Raw genomic sequence first — 18,884 nt, 5'->3', positions numbered from 1 at the left:
CTGACTGGAGGCAGAGGAGACTGGGGGAGGTGAAGGAGTAGGAGGCTTAGGTACCCCCACCAAAGCCCGGCTGGGAGCCCATGCAGGGGTTGCATAAGCCCAAAGAAACAGAGGGGCACACCGGCAGAGGCTGCTACTGCAGAGTGGTAGTGTCTGATAGGGGAGTGCCCTGTCCCTTTGGACTTGTGTTGCCATGGTTACCGGATGCAGGGGAAGGGGCAGCTATTTTAATCTCTGAACTTTCTTTATGAGAAAGGGGAGAAGACATGGTGGGGGAAAGGAGCCTCTTCTTTTTCTGTCACCCCTCAGGTAGACCTCCCACATCCTAGCTCTGCTTCCAAGAACCACGCCTCCTTGGGTCTGGAGAGTCAGTCAGTTAACTGTTCAGTCTGAGGGTCAAGGGGAAAGGTGAAGCTAGGAAGAGGTCTGAGGCCTGACAAATATATGTATTAACTGGGAGGACAGATAAGGAGCCCTATTTTAGCCTCCCTCCCCCACATGACTTTGACCCAGACAGTTATACCCAGAGGGTCAGGCAAGATCAATGATAACTGGAGAAGAGACCTTACACATGCCCCTTCCAGGGAGCTCTTTTTTCTTTTTTTTTTTTAATTTATTTTTGGCTGTGTTGTGTCTTTGTTGCTGCTCTCGGGCTTTCTCTAGTTGCAGCGAGCAGGAGCTACTCTTCGTTGCAGTGTGAGGGCTTCTCATTGCGGTGGCTTCTCTTGCTGCAGAAGACATGCTCTAAAAGCGCAGGCTTCAGTAGTTGTAGCACACGGGCTCAGTAGTTGTGGCACGCAGGCTCTAGAGCGCAGGCTCAGTAGTTGTGGCTCATGGGCTTAGTTGCTCTGCGGCATGTGGGATCTCCCCGGACCCCACGGGATCAAACGTGTGTCCCCTGCATGGGCAGGTGGATTCTTAACCACTGTGCCAGAAGGGAAGCCCCAGGGGAGCTCTTTAGAGCGCATTGCTTTCTCCTCCCCACCCAGGACTCTAGATCAGCATTCTCAAACAATTTGGCTTCAATGTCCCTTTACGTTCTGAAAAATTACTGAGCTTTTGTTTACGTGATTTATATCAATTTACCATATTAGAACTTAAAACTGAAAAAAAAGTTTGTAACACAAGAATACAGAAGCACACATCCCATTAACAAAGATGTCAGGAAGGTGATGTAATCACATGTCCTACAGCCTCTGAAAACTCCACCGTAGGCTGCTGAGATATTGAAAATTAAAAAGGCAAATAACATCTTAGTTTTATTATGAAAATAGTTTTGACTACATGAAAGGGTCTCAGGGACCTCCTGGAGGTTCCCAGGCCACACTCTGAGAACCATTGCTCTGAACCATCATCCCAGACCTTCTTCATGACTCACACTTGTTGATTTTTTTTTCCTCATTTTTATTAGGAAAGTATAAACATTTGCCTCCCTGATGGGTCCTACCCCCCCCCCACCAAAGAAAAACCAGAGAACTTTTCAGGCTCAGCACTCCTCTCTCTGGACTCCCATTTCCAGGGCTCTCCCAAACACCTCCCGTCAGCCCCTTTCCCAGCTCCCTCTTGAGCCTCCCTTCAAGCACTTCCACAGCCCTTACACTTGGCCAGCCTGTTTCCCCCAATCCCAAGCCCAGTGGGCCCTTGGTCTGCTTCTTCCTTCCCTCACTTGAGGACTTCCTCTCCTCTGGAGGGACTAAGTGATTTTTCTCTGCCTTCTCCTTCCCACCCTCCCTCCCTCACCTCTGCCATCTTCTCAGATGGCTTAGGGTAGGAAATCATACTTTCTGGGTAGACTCCTTTAGAGGACACACTTTCCCCATCTCCCCACACATCAACCAGCCTGGGATGTGCCAGAGTCTGGACAAGAAAGTGCCCATTTGGGTCCCAGAGGGGTCAACCCAGTCATATTGCCAGGTGACCCACTGGATGAAGGTATGGATCAGGAATCTGATGCCTCCAGACACAGATGCCCTTTGCCTAGGAACCCCTAGTTTGATCTCTTCACTCCAAACCCCCAGGTCCTCTTGCTAGCTGCAGCCACAGGCCTCTACCACCATATCTGGGACATCTGCCTTGACCACGTTGCCATCACGGTCAAGGTAGAGGAGAGAGAGAGGCCTTCGGGCAGTAGGGACACAGCAGGAAGTACCCAAGGGCCAAGGGTTGTTGGCCTTGAGGAGGCTGAAGACAGCAGAATGGAAGGAGGCAGCAATGCCTGGGCTGCCAGCCAGGTGCGGGGGACACTGCCCACTGCAGTAATTCAGCTGGTACCCCTCAGGCTGTAGGATCCAGTCCCGCCATCCCAGTTCCTGGAAGTCTACATAATGGTCTCGCCTACAGCATAAGGGGGTCTCAGGCTCACAGCTGGGGGTCCTCCTCCTGGCCCGGCCTGCTCCAGGCTCTTTGGGCCGGGTCTTCAGCTCCAGGAAGGGCCGCTGCTCTCCCGCTGTGTCCAGGAGCTGCTGAGTTTGGGGGGCAGCTGTGCTGTTGCCTTCTAGTGGTCTGCAGTCCAGTTGGAGTTTCAAGACACCAGACTCCTCCTGCCTCAAGCCACTAGAGGGCAGAGTCAGGGCGTGCCAGCCCGGGGCTGTCAGTTGGTGTTCAGCCAGGAGGACGTGGGACCCTCGGCGTCTCCTCCTAGGGCCCCATCCGAAAATCCTCAAGGAAAGAGTGCTAGGAAGGGTGGGGAGCACGTGCAGCCAGAGGCGAGCGTGGTACAGGTGGTGGGAGCGAGGAGTGGACAGGTAGAAGGTGAGCGTGGAGCTGCAGGTGGAGGCGGAGGAGTCTGCCGGGAAGATGGAGAAGGGATTGAGGACTGCGATCGGAGATGCCGCTGTCCCCTGACACTGCCGCTAGCCCTGCCAGCTGCTCTCCCTAGCTCCCACGTTTAGAAGAAGCCGGGACTCCGAGGCCAGTCCTGCTCCAACTCCTCCTCTTCCTCCCGTGCCGCGCTCCCTCTGCTTCTGCTGACGCTGTCATTCTCCCCTTCCTTCTCCCTTTCTCCGCCTGCTCTCTGCCTGTCTCTCCCTCACCCACCTGTGATGGCAGCAAAGCTGATGACCTGCTCCCCATTCGCTGGAACCACACTTCCCCGCTGCAGTCTCCGGAGGGCCCTGGTCAGCGCTGCCTGGGGTGGAGGATGAGTTATTATGGGACGACCAGTCAGGTGTAGCCCCTCGAGGATCTGCTGCTTGGCTAGCTCAAGGACCAGAGCTCGTTCTGCTTGGGGTGCCAGTGTGGGGCCTCCACAGGAGGGACACACAGACCCTGCCCTCTGTGCCCACACCAGTGCCCACAGCAGCACCAGCTGGAGCTGGATATCAGAGAGCCCCATGCTCCTGGTGAATGGCCCTGGGTCAGGTCGGGAGCCTCAGATGGCTGTAGCTCCTTCTGTTGAGTCTGGTTGCGTGGAGGCCAGTGAGGGCACGGCGGCAGCAGACAGCAGTGCCACACCTACCCTTGGCCAAGGGTAGAGCCACCTGTCTTCTGTTGCCTGGGACTCAGGAAGGCAGACAGTGGATGGTCCGATGGGTAGCTGTGTTCAGTGTAGTCTGCCAGTTTGACCCTCACAGCTCATGTCTGGCTACTGACTGGGGCCTCTCTAGAGCCAGCAGCCTAGGGCTCCCTCACCTAGTGGTCAGCAGGCAGACCTACCCTCTGAGCCCCAGGATTGGCCAACTGTGCTGCCCATCAGTTCCCTGCAGGGGGTGGAGGTTCCCCCCTGGAGCTCAGGTTTCACCATCTGGCCCTGGTCACGGAGCTTGAGGCAGGGGTAGGGGGGTGGGGGGGCTATGTGGACACGCATGATGCAAGAAGGAGGATGATTTCACGTGCTCAGTCCCCAAGGTCTGGGGCTCGGGGGAGGGAACTCCATACGAGCAAGGTGGGAAGGGCAATTTCCCCCATACCTACAGTCTGTCTAGCTTGCCCATCCACCGCTGCTGCAGCAGTTTCCATGAGGCAGCTGGGAATCCCAGTGGTTATTTCTCTGGGCTGGAAGGTGAACTCTGGTCTTTTTATTTCTAGCAATGGGGCTGGGACAGTGGTGAGAGGCTGGGGGTGGGAGGAACGGAGTCCTCTTGCCCAGGCCAAGGTGGCAGTGCCACGGGGCACAGAAGTCACCCCCTGACCTTGCCTGTGCTGACCGCCCAGAGTCCAGTTGGACTGGAGCACAGTGTGGACGAGGGCTGGAGCATTGGGGGGGTGGGTAGCATGTTACTGTGATGTCTGGGGAAGCCTAGAGAGGTGGGGGTAGTGGTGATGCAATCTTACAGCAGGGCAGAGTCCGTCAAGGATGGCAGAGGGGCATGGGAGTTGGAAGGGCCTGTCCCCAGCTACTGGTTCTCTTTCAGGGCACTGTAAGAACTGCCTAGATTTGGGATATCCTAGAAGTGGTGCCAGCGTCTGTTCATGGTGGTGGGAAATGGAGGGTTTATGGACTTTTTTAAAAAAAGTAATTTATTTATTTTTGGCTGCATTAGGTCTTCGTTGCTGCGTGAGGAGGCTACTCTTCATTGCAGTGCGCGGGCTTCCCATTGCGGTGGCTTCTCTTGTTGCCAAGCACGGGCTCTAGGAACGCAGGCTTGGTAGTTGTGGCACACAGGCTTAGTTGCTCGGCAGCATGTGGCATCTTCCTGGACCAGGGATTGAACCCATGTCCCCTGCACTGGCAGGCGGATTCTCAACCACCGTGCCACCAGGAAGCCCAGGCTTATGGACTTTTAAGAACAAAGCATGGCCAGTACAGCAACCTTAGTCCCAATACCAGCCCTCCTCACCACACTGCTCACTGGCTTTAAATGGCCTAACCAAGGCCTCATGCCAGCCTTTCTCCTTGTGCTCAAGTCTCTTCAAGAAGCAGGGAGGAAGTGAGTGTGATTTGGAAATGTACCCCTGTTCCAATTTATTAGTCTCCCCACTATTCAGCCAGTGGGGGCTGTCAAGAGAGACTACTAGATCTGGCACAGGGGAGGAGAGGTGGTGCCTTAGGGGCTAGGGCTCAGTACCACCAGTGTCCACCATGTGGCAGTGCTGAGCCACTGGACAGCAGCAGGCTTGGCGCTGACCAGCTTCCCAGGGAAGGGGCTGCTCTGGGGAGTGGAGAGATTCAGAGCGCTTCCCAACCTCTCACTCTGGGGACTCTGCCTCTACACCGGAATACAGAGAAGCTGGTCCCTCAGCTCTCTCCCCTCGCCACTGCTGGAGAGCAGAAGCTATCGTCAGGACCACATCACTGCTAACTTCGGTTTGGTTTTGGATCTCATCGCTGCTGACACGTGGCAATGGGGCGTGGTGATGGGTGCCAGGCTCTTCCTAGAAACTTAGGGCACCTGTGGTGGGGAGGGGGCCAATGAGACTTTTAGATGCTCCTCTCCACCCTAGGTCTTGAGTCATATTCAAGCCCATCTATCCAGGGCTCTCCCCAGCTACCAGCTCCCTCTATCGGTCAGGCTGGTGAGTGACAGCTCTCTACCCCCTGGGGTCTGGACCACAGAACTGCAAAGCAGAGGTTTCTGCCCATGGTGTTGTCTCAGAGGGCTTACCTGTGAGTGAGCCTGTGTTAAGCGAAGCAACAGGAAGTGGCTGCAGGAGTCATTGACCCCATCTCTCCCCTCCCCTCTGTGTCAGATGCCCCCAATTTCCAGCTCTTCCTACCCTCTTGCTGCTGCTGTGCCTGGCCTGCCCCTACCTCCCTACTGACACTTACGTCAGAACCCAGCTATAAATATGCTCTTAGCATCTTAGTCACTTTTCTCAAGAAGTGCTCCCAGGTTATAAATACCCCAGCCATCTGCCTCCCAGGCCCGCCCTACCACCAACCTGGTTGGGGGCTGGGGGGTAGAGACAGGCTTGAGGGTGGGTAAGGAAGTAGAAGGAGCCTGAGTGATTATCTTGCCTAAAAGAGAAAAGCCTGACCAAGTCTAGAGTTAGGGGCCAGGGAGCTCTGGAAGAAAAGGTTTGGAAGAAGACAATTCCACTCATTCTCCTTTTTGTCAAAGACAGAGCCAAAAAGGAAAAGGAATAATACTGATCCCTTCTAAATTTAGTTTATTTTAAAATTTTCTATTTTGTTCATCTTGGATTTTTTTGCATTGATTTTGATTTTGTAAAATATTGCATTAAGATCCTATTTATCTTGGCTGATGTATTTTTTGGCATCCCCTTAAAATTCTGCCCCCAAGGCAAGAGCCTCACTTCTCCTCACCTTAGTCTTGGCCCTGGGGACTGAAGCTACAGTTGGAGGGAGGGAGGTTAGATCTGGGGGACGGGTGGATTGGGAGTGGGAGACAGCGGTGGAAGGGGAAGGCAGAGCCACCAGAAGACTTCCTTAGCTTCTCTGCTTAGATGAAGGTTTCCTCAAGTCAAAGTTGAGATAACCTCCATGAGTTTGCTCCTGAAGCCCCACAGCTCAGATTTGCAGTCCCCCAGGAGGTGTCTTTCAGACTTTCTCCTTTTAGGGTTCCATTTCCAAGGACCTCAGACCTAGATAGGAGGGGGTTATATGCTGAGCAAACACTGACATCACGTTTCCCAAAGGACACATGGGTTTTGCGCAAACCCGGCCTTGGGCTGCAGACAATATTGACCCCATGGTTCAGGGCTGTCCAACCAAAGGGAGGAGATGGTGGGGGAAGAGGGCAAAGGTCTAGAGAGGACCCAGTCTCAGAGCAAATGCCTCCCTCTCCTCACCCCAGGCCTTCCTTTTCTTCTCCTTGTCCTGCTCAAATGGCCCTTGGCCAGTTCCAGCTTCCAGACAGGACTCCTGGCTGGAGCCCTGGGGGTGAGTGAAGGGAAGGCAGCCAGCTGGGAGCCATGCCTCTGCCTCCTCCGTGTGTGCCCACAGGTTGTCACCTACTTGCTGACTGAGCACTGATCTGTCTCATTTCTTGGAGCGAGGACAGAGGGGGGAGAGGAGCAGGTAAAACCCAGGTGTTTATTGGCCATAAGACAAGCAAAGATGGTTCTGGGAGGGAGGAGGGGGCCTAAGAAAGAAAAGGAAGCAGCCTGGCGAAGGAAGAGTCATGACGTGTGGGATGGACATAATAGCTCAGCCCTAAGGAGGCTGTGAGGAGAGAAAAGTGGGCAGGGCAGGCAGGCTCTGTGTCATCTGGGGTGGCAGTCAGGGTCCTGGCAGGACATAAAAGACCCACTCAGCTGTCTGTGTTTGCATCACTAAGAAGACTTAATGAAGGACTTCTTTACAGAGGTATGGGCAGGGATAAGGGAACCAAGGAGGGATATTGAAGCACCCAGGGACCAGCAAGAATGGAAAGCCATTACAAGCCCATAGCATGGAAGCGGTGATATCAAAACGTAGGCAGAGCCGGAGCCATGGAGGGGGTGGGGAGCTAGACAGGAGCTGTAGGGACATGGACGCAGCCACACTCACACAGAACCATGGAACCTAGGCAGAAGGAGGAGGAATAAGAAACACCCTGACCTCTGTCTCCTCCTATCCTTTGATCTCCTGCCTCTGTCTCCTCTTAGTCAAACTCAGCAGGAAGCCAGAGGCCAAAGGAACTCAGGTGAGTCAGACCCCAAGGGTATGGAGCAGGACGGAGAAGGACAAAGTGTGGATGAGAGTGGGCCAAGAGAGCCTTTAGCAGCCCATTGGGCAAGTAAGAGGAAAGGGGCTCAATACATGGAGAGGATCGAATGTTGGTGAATCTAAGGAAGGGCGTCTCTGGAGATCCAGAAAAGCAGGGGAAGGGGCTGGGTCAACTCATCCTGGAGTGGGGGACATTGAGTAGAAAGGGCAGGGAGGCATAGTGGATTGTGGGCTGGATTAAAGTTGGGTTATGGGTATCTGTCTGGGAACCAGATGGCACTGCTCATGGTTGGAGGTGGATGAGAGTCCCTAGGGTGGCAGTTGAGCACTTGGAGCTTGCTGCAGGGACTATGCTCTAGGAGAGGGTCTGGTTGTTATGAAGATGGTACAGTGACTCTCCTTAGATGACAGTGCTTCTCCTTTGATGAAGATCTCCTCACGTCAAAGTTGGGATAATTCACATAAGTTGCTCAGGAAGAGGGAGTCCATCTTCTGGACAGAGGCAGTAACGGGGCCACCCCCTCCTCTCAAGGAAGAGCGCCTCTGTCAGGGCATGTTTGCCTACCCCACCTCAGCCTGCCTGTACCACACACAGACTAACTGCACCCACACGCCTCTACTACCATGTCAGGTATGTCAGTCTTGACAATGTTGCTGTTCCTGTCATAGTAGAGCAGAGACAGGGAGCGCCGGGCAGTGGGCACGCAGCATGACCACCCTCCGGCAGTGCCCGCAGCGGTGTTGGCCTTGAGAAGATTGAGCACCGCGGTGTGAAAGGAGGCGGCAATGCCAGGCATGCCTGCCACGTGCAGGGGACACTGCCCTGTGCAGAAGTTCATTGCGTAGCCCTCAGGCTGGATGATCCAGTCGTGCCAGCCAATCTCACGGAAGTCCACAAAGAACTCTTGTCGACAGCACATCCTGGACCTACCCTGGCAGTCGATGCCTTGCCGGCGAATGCGGTGCTTGCCCCCAACTCTTACACGGGCTGTCACAAAAGGCCTATGGGCAGCCCCACCCAGGATGACTGGGCTCCAGGCTACCTGGCCTTCAGGGACCAGCTCCAGGATCAGGTGCCCCTGGCTGCAGGCAGCCTGAGCTTCAGGCCCCAGGAGGAGCTGGTGCCAACCACTGTCATCCACCTCCAGCAGGTGCTGAGTGGCCAAGGTGAGGTTGGTGGCATGTGGGCTGAGCACGAGGACCCTCACCTTCAAAGTCCACGTGGTACTGGGAGGGAGCTGCACAAAAAGCATGAGGCTGGCCTGCTGGACCTCCAGGCCGCCAACACTTCTATCAGAGGAGAAGTGGAAGTCAAGACGAGTCTGGTCGATGTTGGCGAGACCTGTGGACACAAGAAGCTCCAGTCAGTGTGGCTTTCTGAGTCAATTCTACCAACTACATATCTATTCTCAGCATGCTTGAATTCCCTTTGTTCTTTCTCGACCACACTGTTGGCCTTGTTAACTACCCCTTCCTTCTTAAAAATCTTTCCTCTCTTGGTTTCCATGACGCAACTCTCATGATTCTTCCTTGATTTTCTTTGCTGGCTTTTCTTTCTCTCACCATCCCTCCAATGCAAGAGTTCTCCAGGGTCTGTCCTTGACCTTCATTTCCATTTTTTTTTTTTTTGCCATGTAGCATGTAGGATCTTAGTTCCCCGGCCAGGGATAGAACCTGCGACCGCTGCAGTGGAAGCGAGGAGTCTTAACCACTGGACCACCAGGGAAGTCCCATTTCCTCTTACTCTACCCTGAGAGGAGCTCTGACCCATACTCACAGTCAGACAACACAAACTTTGTGCTGGTGATTCCCAAATCTGTATGCCCAGTCCAGATCATTTTGCACCTTGGGAATCATCAAGCTTCAGGCCTAAACTTCTAACTGCTTAATTTTGCCACATCCTGCCAGCATATTAAAATCAATTTATCCCACGTGGAAATCATTATTTCCTCCTCTAAGAATGGAAATCTCTCTTTCCATTCTTAGAACTGGTGGCATCATTACCTTCCTTATCACCTGTAGAAACTCCCCACATCCAGTTCCTCACCACAGTGGTTCTAACGGCTATGCATTTCTTCCTGTGCCAGTTACTGTGGCTCAGTTTCCCCTCTTCATCCCTCACCTGACCTATTGAAACACGTTAATTGGGTTTCTGTTCCCTCCACTCCGGCTCTTGTCAGGATCACTAACACCTTCCACGTTGCCAAATCCAATGGTTTCATCTCTTTATGTTCATCTTACCTGACCTCTAAGCAGTGTTTGACACAGTTAACCATCCCTTCCTTCTTGAGATACTTCCTTCTCTTGGCTTTCGTGACTCTGGCCACTCCATCTTGGTCTCTTTTGCTGACAGCTCCTCTTCCTCTGCCTGACCTCTAAATGTTGGAGGTCCTAAGCTCCCTTCTCTTCTCTGTCTATACTCTCTCCCAGAAAGAACCCATCAATTCCCCTGGCTTTCAATTCCATCTATATGCTGATGACTCCCAGATATCTATATCCATGGTCCTGACCTCTCCCTGAGCCTAGGCTTGTATATCCAGCTGCTGATCTGATATTCCACTTGGATATCCAATGCTATCTCAGACTATTCATGTTCAAAGAAGAACTCTAGATTTATCCCCTGCAACCCAAATCTGTTCCTTCTTCAATCTTCCCCTTCCCTGTAAATGCACTGCTTAAACCAAAGTCTTGCTTGCCCTCATTCCCTTCTTTGAAATTATCTGCAGACCTGTCAACTCTATCTCCAGTTCATAATATAATTTCACTTATCCCCACCTCCTCTACCATACATTAGTTCAACCTGCAATCGTCTTTTTCTTGAACTATGGCAATAGCTTGCCAAGTGGTCCACTCTTGCACCCAAAACCATTCTTCACATATCAGCCAGAGTGACCTCTTTTTTGTTGTTGTTGTTGTGCCTTGTGGCCTGTTTGATCTTAGTTCCACAACCAGGGATCGAACCCGTGCCCGCTGCAGTGGAAGCGCAGAGTCTTAACCACTGGACTGCCAGGGAGGTCACAGAGTGATCTTTTTATAACATAAATCTGGTCAGCTTAATCCTCTCAGCTTAAAACCCTTCAAAGGCTTCCCATTGCTATTTGAATAAAAGCTAAACCCCTTAACATAGGAAACACGTATGATAAGGCATTCTGCCATTTAATGACTATAGTCTACCTATACTGGCTTTTTTCTGTTCCTTGAACTCACCAAACATGGACCCACCTCATGGCCTTTACACTTGCTATTTCCCCTGCCTGGAATATCTTTCCGAGCTCTTTGAATGACTGGCTCCTTTTTGGCATTCAGTGCAAATTCACCTCTTCAGAGAGGCTTCCCTGACTAACCTAGCTAAAGCAGCCTTCAACTCTACCCTCATCTCTTTAATACGTTATCCTGCTTAATTGTCTTTATAGCCACTATCACTCTCTGTAATCATCTTGGTTTTTTGTTCATTTGCTTATCCTCCCCTCCCCTTCTACCCCTCCCTGCTCCCAGCTAGAATGTAAACTCCATGAAGGTAGAGACTGTGCCTGTATGGTTTACCACTGTATCCCTAGTACCTAGTACATAATAGGCATTCAGTTAACATTTGGTGAGTGAATGGTCTTTCATTCTTTAATTCTTATTTTATGCTGACACAAGAATTATTTTCCAAAAAGGCTAGATCATAAAATTCATGGTTTCAAAAACCTTATTGATGAATAAAGCCAAACTCTTTTTTTGGGGGGGCCTCTCACTGTTGTGGCCTCTCCCGTTGCGGAGCACCAGCTCCGGACACGCAGGCTCAGCGGCCGTGACTCGCGGGCCCAGCCACTCCGCGGCAATGTGGGATCTTCCCGGACAGGGGCACGAACCCATGTCCTCGCCCTTGGCAGAGGAACTCTCAACCACTGCACCACCAGGGAAGCCCAAAGCCAAACTCTTTTCGGAGGCAATTAAATGCCATTATGCTTTGGCCTTAGCAACTCTTATTTATTTTTATTTATTTATTTATTTTAAGTAAAGGATGCTTTATTGTGGGAATGCCACTGATACTCTCATGGGCATAAAAGAGCAGAAAATAAAGTTCATCTAGACTTAGTGTGAATTGTAAGGTCTGAAATAAGGGTTGCCCTTGACAGCTCTCAGAGCCAACAAAATCTCTCTCATCTCACTCTCCCTATGTAAGTCTACTCCATTCTTCTCTTTCTGTGGATCTACCTCATTTGCTTCCCTGTCACCTTCCTCAGGTCCCAGAATGGTGGCCCTAGCTCCTGAGTCTACAGAACCTTTAACTTAGCTCTTCCTAGCTAAGTGAACTGATCTTTCAGTGTTCCAATTCCAAAATCCTAAAAGAAGAGTCTGATTGACCCAGCTAATCTTTTCTTGCTAGGTCACTAGCACCCAACATTTAGAACCTCATAAGTCACCCCAGTTATGGTAGGTAGACACAGGACCAGCAGGGGCTGTGATAGACCATTACACTGTTGACCCCCAGGGAACAACACCTCCCAATATTCATGGTTTTGTGCAATCCCTTCCCATATTAATTCTGGTCTTGGCATGTGACTTGATTTGGCCAATGAGATGTAAGCAAGCACGATGCAAGCAGAAACTTAGTAAGTACTTACACTTTGAGGTAGGAAAACTTTAATGCTTTAAAGAAACTTGGGCTAGACTACTGAATGATGAGAAGCCATATGGAGAGAGACCTCGGAGAGACCATCTTAGATGGTCTAGCCCCATCTGAATTCCTAGCTGAACATAGTTGCTTGAATGAACTCAGTTACACCACATGGAGTGAGAGAACTGTCCAGAATAAGTCCAGTCAAATTACAAAATCTCAGAAACTATTGAATTTTTTTGTTTTAAGACTCAATGTTTGAGCTGATTTGCCATATTAATGGATAACTAAAACAGAAATTAGTATCAGAAGTGGGGTACTCCATAGCAAAGACCTAAAATATGTAGCATTGGCTTTGGGACTGGGTGGCGACCAGAGGATGGAAGGACAGCAGGGAGACTGTTAGTGAAGTCTGGAAGGACAGTGAGGAAATTGCTACTGGAAGCTGGACAAAGGCGAACCTGTGTTATGTATTGGCTATCATCTCTGGTAACTGGAAGCTAGAAATGGTATCTAACAGAATTGTGAATTTAGCTAAAGATATTTCCAGGCAGAATGCTGAAAGTGCCATTTGGCTTATTTTAGCTGCCTATGATAAGGCATTTCAGGAGTGAGATGAACTAAAAAATGAACTGTTAAATTTTCAAGCAGAATTTAGAGAAAACATTTCCAATAGGACTTGCTAGATGGAACAATAAAATATTTTTTTTCCTCCCTCAACTCTCTCTCTGGCAAAAAGATTATCAAACTAAGAAATGGTCTCAGGGCAAAAACCAAATCCAGGACACTGCCAGTAAAACAGCTTCAGAGTGAAGATCAAAATAATAAAGGGGGAACTGTAAGACCCTTTGTTAAGATCTAACATCTTTGTTAAGATCTAACATCTTTGTTAAGATCTAAAATTTAAGATGTTCTGTAGACCCTCTCAACTAGACAGAGGGCTTCTAAGAATCTTAAGAGTGTTATCCCACTTGTAAGAGGGTATCCTGACTTGTAACCTAAAGAGGAGGGTCTGTCTTGATAGAGTGGAGTGCCTTTTGTCTGAGTGAGTAGACTGTAATTTATTATTTAGAAGGCTCACAGAGTGTTAAAGAGAATTTTAATAGTGAGAGCAGCACCAGTTTGGACTAAAAGGGACAGAGATGATTCAAAATGAAAAGAAGTCTCCGGGCTCCCAACTTCTTTGGGCAGCATGCAGGCCGAGAAAACTACTTAGCCTCAAACACAGGTCATTTCCTATTTAAAAGGAAAGACATCTCAGAGGGTGGCACTAAGAGCTGAGAGAATGGATCTAGAAGTCTAGGGAAGCAATGGTAGGCTCTCCTTAAGAGGAGAGGAAAATCCTACCAGTGGGCAGAACCAGGCCCTAACCAAAGGAATTCTGGATTTGGGGTAGACTGAGATATGTGCCTGGCTGGATGTCAGAATTTTCATGGACCAGTGACTGCTCTGTGTCTCCCTCCCCCATCCGCCATTTGGGACAGAAGTATCTATTTATTCCGTCCCTGAATCAGCATTGTATGTTAGGTATGTGGGAGGCAGATAACTTGAATTTTAAGGTCGTAGGCAGTGTTGTGTTGGTAAATATTTAACAACTGGATTCCAGAGGGGGAAAAAAAAAGGCCCTGATTTGTAGTGTTTGCCAGTTTCTGCAGTATAACTTCTCCCATCCCGGCCAATTTCAAATTATCAATGTGATGCCACTGGATGTACAGTTGGGAGGTGTTCACCATCAGCTCTCATGAGCCAGTAAGAGCCAGTTTCAGGACACCATTGAAGGCTCCTACCCTAGTTTTCCCAGGGCCCCAAGCTCTCTCTCTTCATATCTCCAGCAAGAACAATTCTCAGATCTTTCTTTCACACGATGGTGGAGATGATAGCTTAAATTGGAATGAAAACTTCAAACTAAAATATTTAAATGTAAAAGGTAGAATCCAGGCATCAGTCATTCTCACCTCCAAGTTCATTTCAGGTCATGCCCCCTGCAGCCTAAATGTTGTATTCATTCATTGATTAGCAAATATGTGGAAAGTATATATAGACTTTGAAGTCAGAGAGAACTGTGTTTGAATTCTGCCCCTTGTAAGCCGTATGACCTTGGCCATGTAAATTATCTTTGAGTCTCAGTTTCTGCATTCTTAAGATGGGAATGATAAAGTCTACTTTATGGAGTGATTGCAAGGATAAACTGAGAGGAGGCAGGTACACTAAATACCTGGTAACTGTCATTACTGTCACAATGTGCCAGGAAACTGGGCTAAGTATCAGGGATACAAAGGTGAAAAAAAAAAACCAACCAGGATTTTGGTGTTCATGGCCATCTGTCCACCTCGTGCTCACCCACTCCAGACTACTTTTTAACTCTAAATGCAGTCAGTTTCTTTACACTTTCACTCATGTTTTTCCATTTAGGATGTTGTTTACCATTTTCTACCCACTGAAGTCAAACTTACTCTACAATGCCAGCCAATTTGCAAACTTCTTCTGAAAGACTTCCCTGACCAGGTCCCAGTGAACTACTTCTGGCCCATTAAGCACTTGTGCCCTCATCTAGCATTTATTTCACTCTGCCTTATATTCTAAGTAATTTATTCCCAGCAGCAACAACTAAACCCCTCGTGGGCAGGAGCTGAGTCTTCTACCTTCAGTTCCCTCCCACCTTATCCTTTCTAAGTACATCACCTGTATTAGCTCACTTAATTCTCTCAACTCTCCTCTCATTACCTCTGTTTTGCAAATGAGAAAACTGACTATTAACAACCCAGGACACATAGTAATAAGTGGCTGAGCAGGGATTTGAGCCCAGTTTATCTGGCTCCAGAGTTTGTGTTCTTAATCATGAGCAGAAACCCCCTTTTGAACTAGAATAGGGTCTCATCCATCACTGGGGACTCTAGACATGGTCGAGCTGAACTACAGAATGGTTTGGCTGTTTATTGAGCATCTACTATGTTTGCAAGAGGCAGAGTGGTAGGGTGGTCAAGGTCATGGATTCCAGACCCAGGCTGTCTGGCTCTACCACCTACTGGTCATGTGACCTTGAGTTAGTTACTCAACCTCTTTGTGCCTCAGTTTCATCACCTCTAAAATGGGGTAACAATAGTATTTGCCTCACTGGCTTGTTGTGAGGCTCTCAAGGAGTTAGTATATTTAAAAGGCTTAGAACACAGTAAACACTGTATAAGTGTTATCTATTTCTACTATACACTAGCCTCTGATGATAATGTGAGGAATAAATGACAGTTCCTGACCTCAAGAGGTTGCGTTCTATGGGAAGACAGACTTCATAGAAAACCTGGAAACAGGCAATTCCATAAGGAAGGTCCAGGTTCAGAGTGAGTGTGTGGGGGCCACCAGAGAGTGAGCCCCTCACCTTCAGGTCCGGATGGGTTTTTTTAGGATGGGAGTGCGGGATCTTGAAGGGAGTAGATGCTGACCAAGGGAAAGGGGCCAGGAATGGGAAGGGCCTTCTAAACCTAAGAGAGAAGAACTTGCAAGAAGCTCAGAGGCCAGAGAGATCACTTGTTTGTGTTCTGGTTCTCAGATCCTGTCTCTGAATTCTTTTTTTTTTTTTTTTTTGGCCGCGCCTCGCAGCTTGTGGGATCTTAGTTCCCCGACCAGGGATTGAACCCGGGCCCACGGCAGTGAGAGTGTGGAGTCCTAATGACTGGCCCACCAGGGAATTCCCCTGTCTCTGAATTCTTGATCTTCTTTCCAGCTGCCCACTAAATTCTCTAACCCCTCTCCCCTCTATGGAAGAAACTCTCTCGCCTTTATCCTCTATCCCTTGAATACCTTTCTGAGTCCCGTTTTGGCCCTGTTCTGACGTGGGGACCCGAGGTAATCAAGGCAAGAGGACAGGAGTAGGGTGGCGAGGTATTGTAATCCCAGTATTTTACTTTTCTCCCTTTTACCCAAATGATGTATCTGGGGTAGTGGGGTACAGAGAGGCTGGATCCCAGGGCCAGAGGGAGGACAGACTCTCCAGCTCCCAGACCCTGGTCCAAGCCCAGGAAGTGTCTGGGCTCACATCATAGTCTGTGGAAGTTTGTGGGCCTGCAGAGAGAGGAGCCATGGGACATAGGGGCAGGCAGTCTCAAAAGAAATGAAACGTACCCACTTCCCAGGTGCCCATTGGTCAAGTCTAAACTACAAAGAGAGAGCCTGGTGGTGGGGGTGTGGGGGGAGCCTGGGATTGGGAGATTACATGCTGTGGGAGGCAAGAGTTGGGATGGCTTTGGGGAGAAAGTCAGGCGTTAGATTGGGGAGGAAGTTTTTCCCTTCCTTAAGAGATCGGGTTTGGGGGAAGATCTACAGACCAAGAACCCACCTGTCTCAGCAAAGCTGATGATCTCATACTCCTGTCCCCTGTCTGCTTCTGGAAGCGCCCCCTGTGGGGACCCATGGAGGTGCTGCAGCACAGTCCTCAGAGCAGCTCGGGACACAGGCCGGCTCAGTGTTGGGCGCTGGCTGAGGTGCAGCTTGTCCAAGATGCTTCTCTTGGCCAGATTAAGAAGCAGCTCCCGCTGGCTCTCCAGGTCCAAGGCGGGCCCCCCACATGCCAGACACTGAGTGTCAGCTCTGGGAGTGGCCACTGCGTCTGGAGCCAGGAACAGGAAGGCCAGGAGCAATGAGGAGGTCATTGCTGGGGGAGGCCTTCCTTGAGCAACACAGTTGAGATAGAGCCGCAAACCCCGGGGCTCAGGGTCTCCACAGCTGTGGTCTCAGCTCCCTCCCAGCCGCCAGGGGCCCCGGAAGGAGAGTGTGTCCAGCTGGCATTACTCCTGGTTGCAGGGGATAGAGCGGTCAAACATCCAACTTGAGAGATGAAGCCAGTTACAGGTAGAACTTGGCAGAAGCCATATAGTCAGTGAAACTACAGAGTGGGGGATGTGAGGGGAGGTTGGTTTGTTTGGGGAAAGAAATGTCCCTGGGCCAACTTTGGGAGATAGTGGGTTACCCATGTGAGCTGCCAGGCCTGGGAACAAAGGTTAGAGATGAAATTCCTCTTCAGATCAACAGCCTTGCTCGGAAGCCTGGCAGTGGGGGGGAGAGGTAGGGTGCGGAGATCAGAGGTTTTAAGATAGAATGTTAAAGAATGACTTTCAAACAAGAGGGGGTCATTGGCAGGACGCTTTAGGTCATTGTCATGCAGGTTGTTGTTTTTTGTTTTTAATTTATTTTTGGCTGTGTTGGGTCTTCATTACTTGATTATGGGATGCTACCCCTAGGGGTGTTATACGATATACAGTATACATACAGTATACGTACGATTTCTTTTTCTTTTTCTTTTCTTTTGGCCACGCTGCACGCCTTGAAGGATCTTCCCCTCGGCTTGTGGGATTTTAGTTCCTCGACCAGGCATTGAAACTGGGCCCTCGGCAATGAAAGCGCTGAGTCGTAACCACCGGACCACCAGGGAATTCTCCATTTTTCCTTTCTAGAAGTTGAAATTTTCCGAATTCTGAAACATGTCTGGCCCTATGGATTTTTAATGTGTAATTATAGATCTGTAATGGTTATCTGAGAGTTTTGAGATTTAAATAATTTTGTAAAGCGCTTTACGGTGGCTGGCACAGAGTAAGTGGCTTAATAAAAGTATATTATTATTCTTGCTACATAGGTTTGTTTGCGGGCCAGAGTACCCTCACCTCTAGATGTGCTGAAGAAATTCTGCCAATATTTGCCCTTCTGGACTCTGCTTTCTTAGAGGCCATGCCCCCAATCACCATCTGTAATGCAGTCACTTAAGTCATCTCTGCTGCTTACCACTATATTCCTAGCATTGCACATAGGACCTACAATATAATATAGGTGTTTAAAACATATTTATTGAGTGAATAAATTCTAGAATACAGGCTTACAGGCTGGTTATAAGAAGTTACACTCAAGTCACCTTGATTGTATTTTTGTGTGTCACAAGTTTCTTAGCTCTCTTCAACAGGGGCTGATCTTTTTTCTTTTTTCTTTTTTTTTGCCGAGTGGCATGTGGGATCTTAGTTCCGCAACGAGGGATCGAACCAGAGCCCCCTGCATTGGAAGCACAGAGTCTTAACCACTGGACCGCCAGGGAAGCCCCTCTTTTTTTTTAAGCACTGTGATAGAAGTAGATTTATTATTCAGTTTCTAGTATAAATTTATTTATAACATAAGGGTTTTATTGAGATATAATTCACAGAACATAAAATTCACCCTTTACAGTATATAATTCAGCGTTTTTTAGTACATTCACAGAGTTGTGCAACCATCACCACTAAGAATATTTTCATCATCCCCCAAAGAAACCCTGTACCTATTAGTAGTCACTCTCTAGTAGTTTCCCAGCCTACAGGGACTGATCTTATATCTAACTTTTTTTTTTTTTATGGTACGTGGGCCTCTCACTGTTGTGGCCTCTCCCGTTGCGGAGCACAGGCTCCGGACGCGCAGGCTCAGCGGCCATGGCTCACGGGCCCAGCCGCTCCGCGGCATGTGGGATCTTTCCGGACCCGGGCACGAACCCATGTCCCCTGCATCGGCAGGCGGCCTCTCAACCACTGTGCCAACAGGGAAGCCCTATCTAACATTTTAATATTCCTAATTTCATTCATGGATATAACCTTATCTTGAGGTTGGGGGAGGTAGTTATACTGCTATTTGTTTCATGTCCTAACTACAGTATGTAGTTCCCAGACCCCCTCACATCTGAAGACTTCAGTTGCTCCCCTTCTCCCTGGCAAATAGTTGGGGAAT

General features: G+C 49.5%; 2 protein-coding genes across 2 annotated transcripts; both read right to left on the bottom strand.

The window, feature by feature from the left end:
- Positions 1-1,773: 1,773 nt before the first annotated feature.
- Positions 1,774-3,573, bottom strand: INHBE (inhibin subunit beta E). Its single transcript, XM_082635904.1, has 2 exons — positions 3,037-3,573; positions 1,774-2,785 (listed from the first exon to the last, which is right to left on the bottom strand). Exons 1-2 carry the CDS (start codon positions 3,332-3,334, stop codon positions 2,028-2,030), a joined length of 1,056 nt encoding a protein of 351 aa, XP_082492030.1. The 5' UTR covers positions 3,335-3,573; the 3' UTR covers positions 1,774-2,027.
- Positions 3,574-6,041: 2,468 nt separating this feature from the next.
- Positions 6,042-16,996, bottom strand: INHBC (inhibin subunit beta C). Its single transcript, XM_082635903.1, has 2 exons — positions 16,483-16,996; positions 6,042-8,891 (listed from the first exon to the last, which is right to left on the bottom strand). Exons 1-2 carry the CDS (start codon positions 16,793-16,795, stop codon positions 8,146-8,148), a joined length of 1,059 nt encoding a protein of 352 aa, XP_082492029.1. The 5' UTR covers positions 16,796-16,996; the 3' UTR covers positions 6,042-8,145.
- Positions 16,997-18,884: the final 1,888 nt, after the last annotated feature.

The sequence above is a fragment of the Mesoplodon mirus genome, assembly GCF_964341445.2.
Source record: "Mesoplodon mirus genome assembly, chromosome: 11".
NCBI classification, from domain to species: domain Eukaryota; kingdom Metazoa; phylum Chordata; class Mammalia; order Artiodactyla; family Ziphiidae; genus Mesoplodon; species Mesoplodon mirus.
The sequence above is the reverse complement of the archived record's forward strand: the minus strand, read 5'-3'. Positions and strand labels throughout refer to the sequence as shown.

What these genes read in the sequence shown, in the direction of transcription:
- INHBC (XM_082635903.1), bottom strand. Translation starts at nt 16,795, where the DNA reads ATGACCTCCTCATTGCTCCTGGCCTTCCTGTTCCTGGCTCCAGACGCA. An exon ending in CATCAGCTTTGCTGAGACAG is followed by an intron (nt 8,892 to 16,482) that starts GTGGGTTCTTGG and finishes TTGTGTCCACAG; the next exon opens with GTCTCGCCAACATCGACCAG.
- INHBE (XM_082635904.1), bottom strand. Translation starts at nt 3,334, where the DNA reads ATGGGGCTCTCTGATATCCAGCTCCAGCTGGTGCTGCTGTGGGCACTG. An exon ending in CAGCTTTGCTGCCATCACAG is followed by an intron (nt 2,786 to 3,036) that starts GTGGGTGAGGGA and finishes TCTTCCCGGCAG; the next exon opens with ACTCCTCCGCCTCCACCTGC.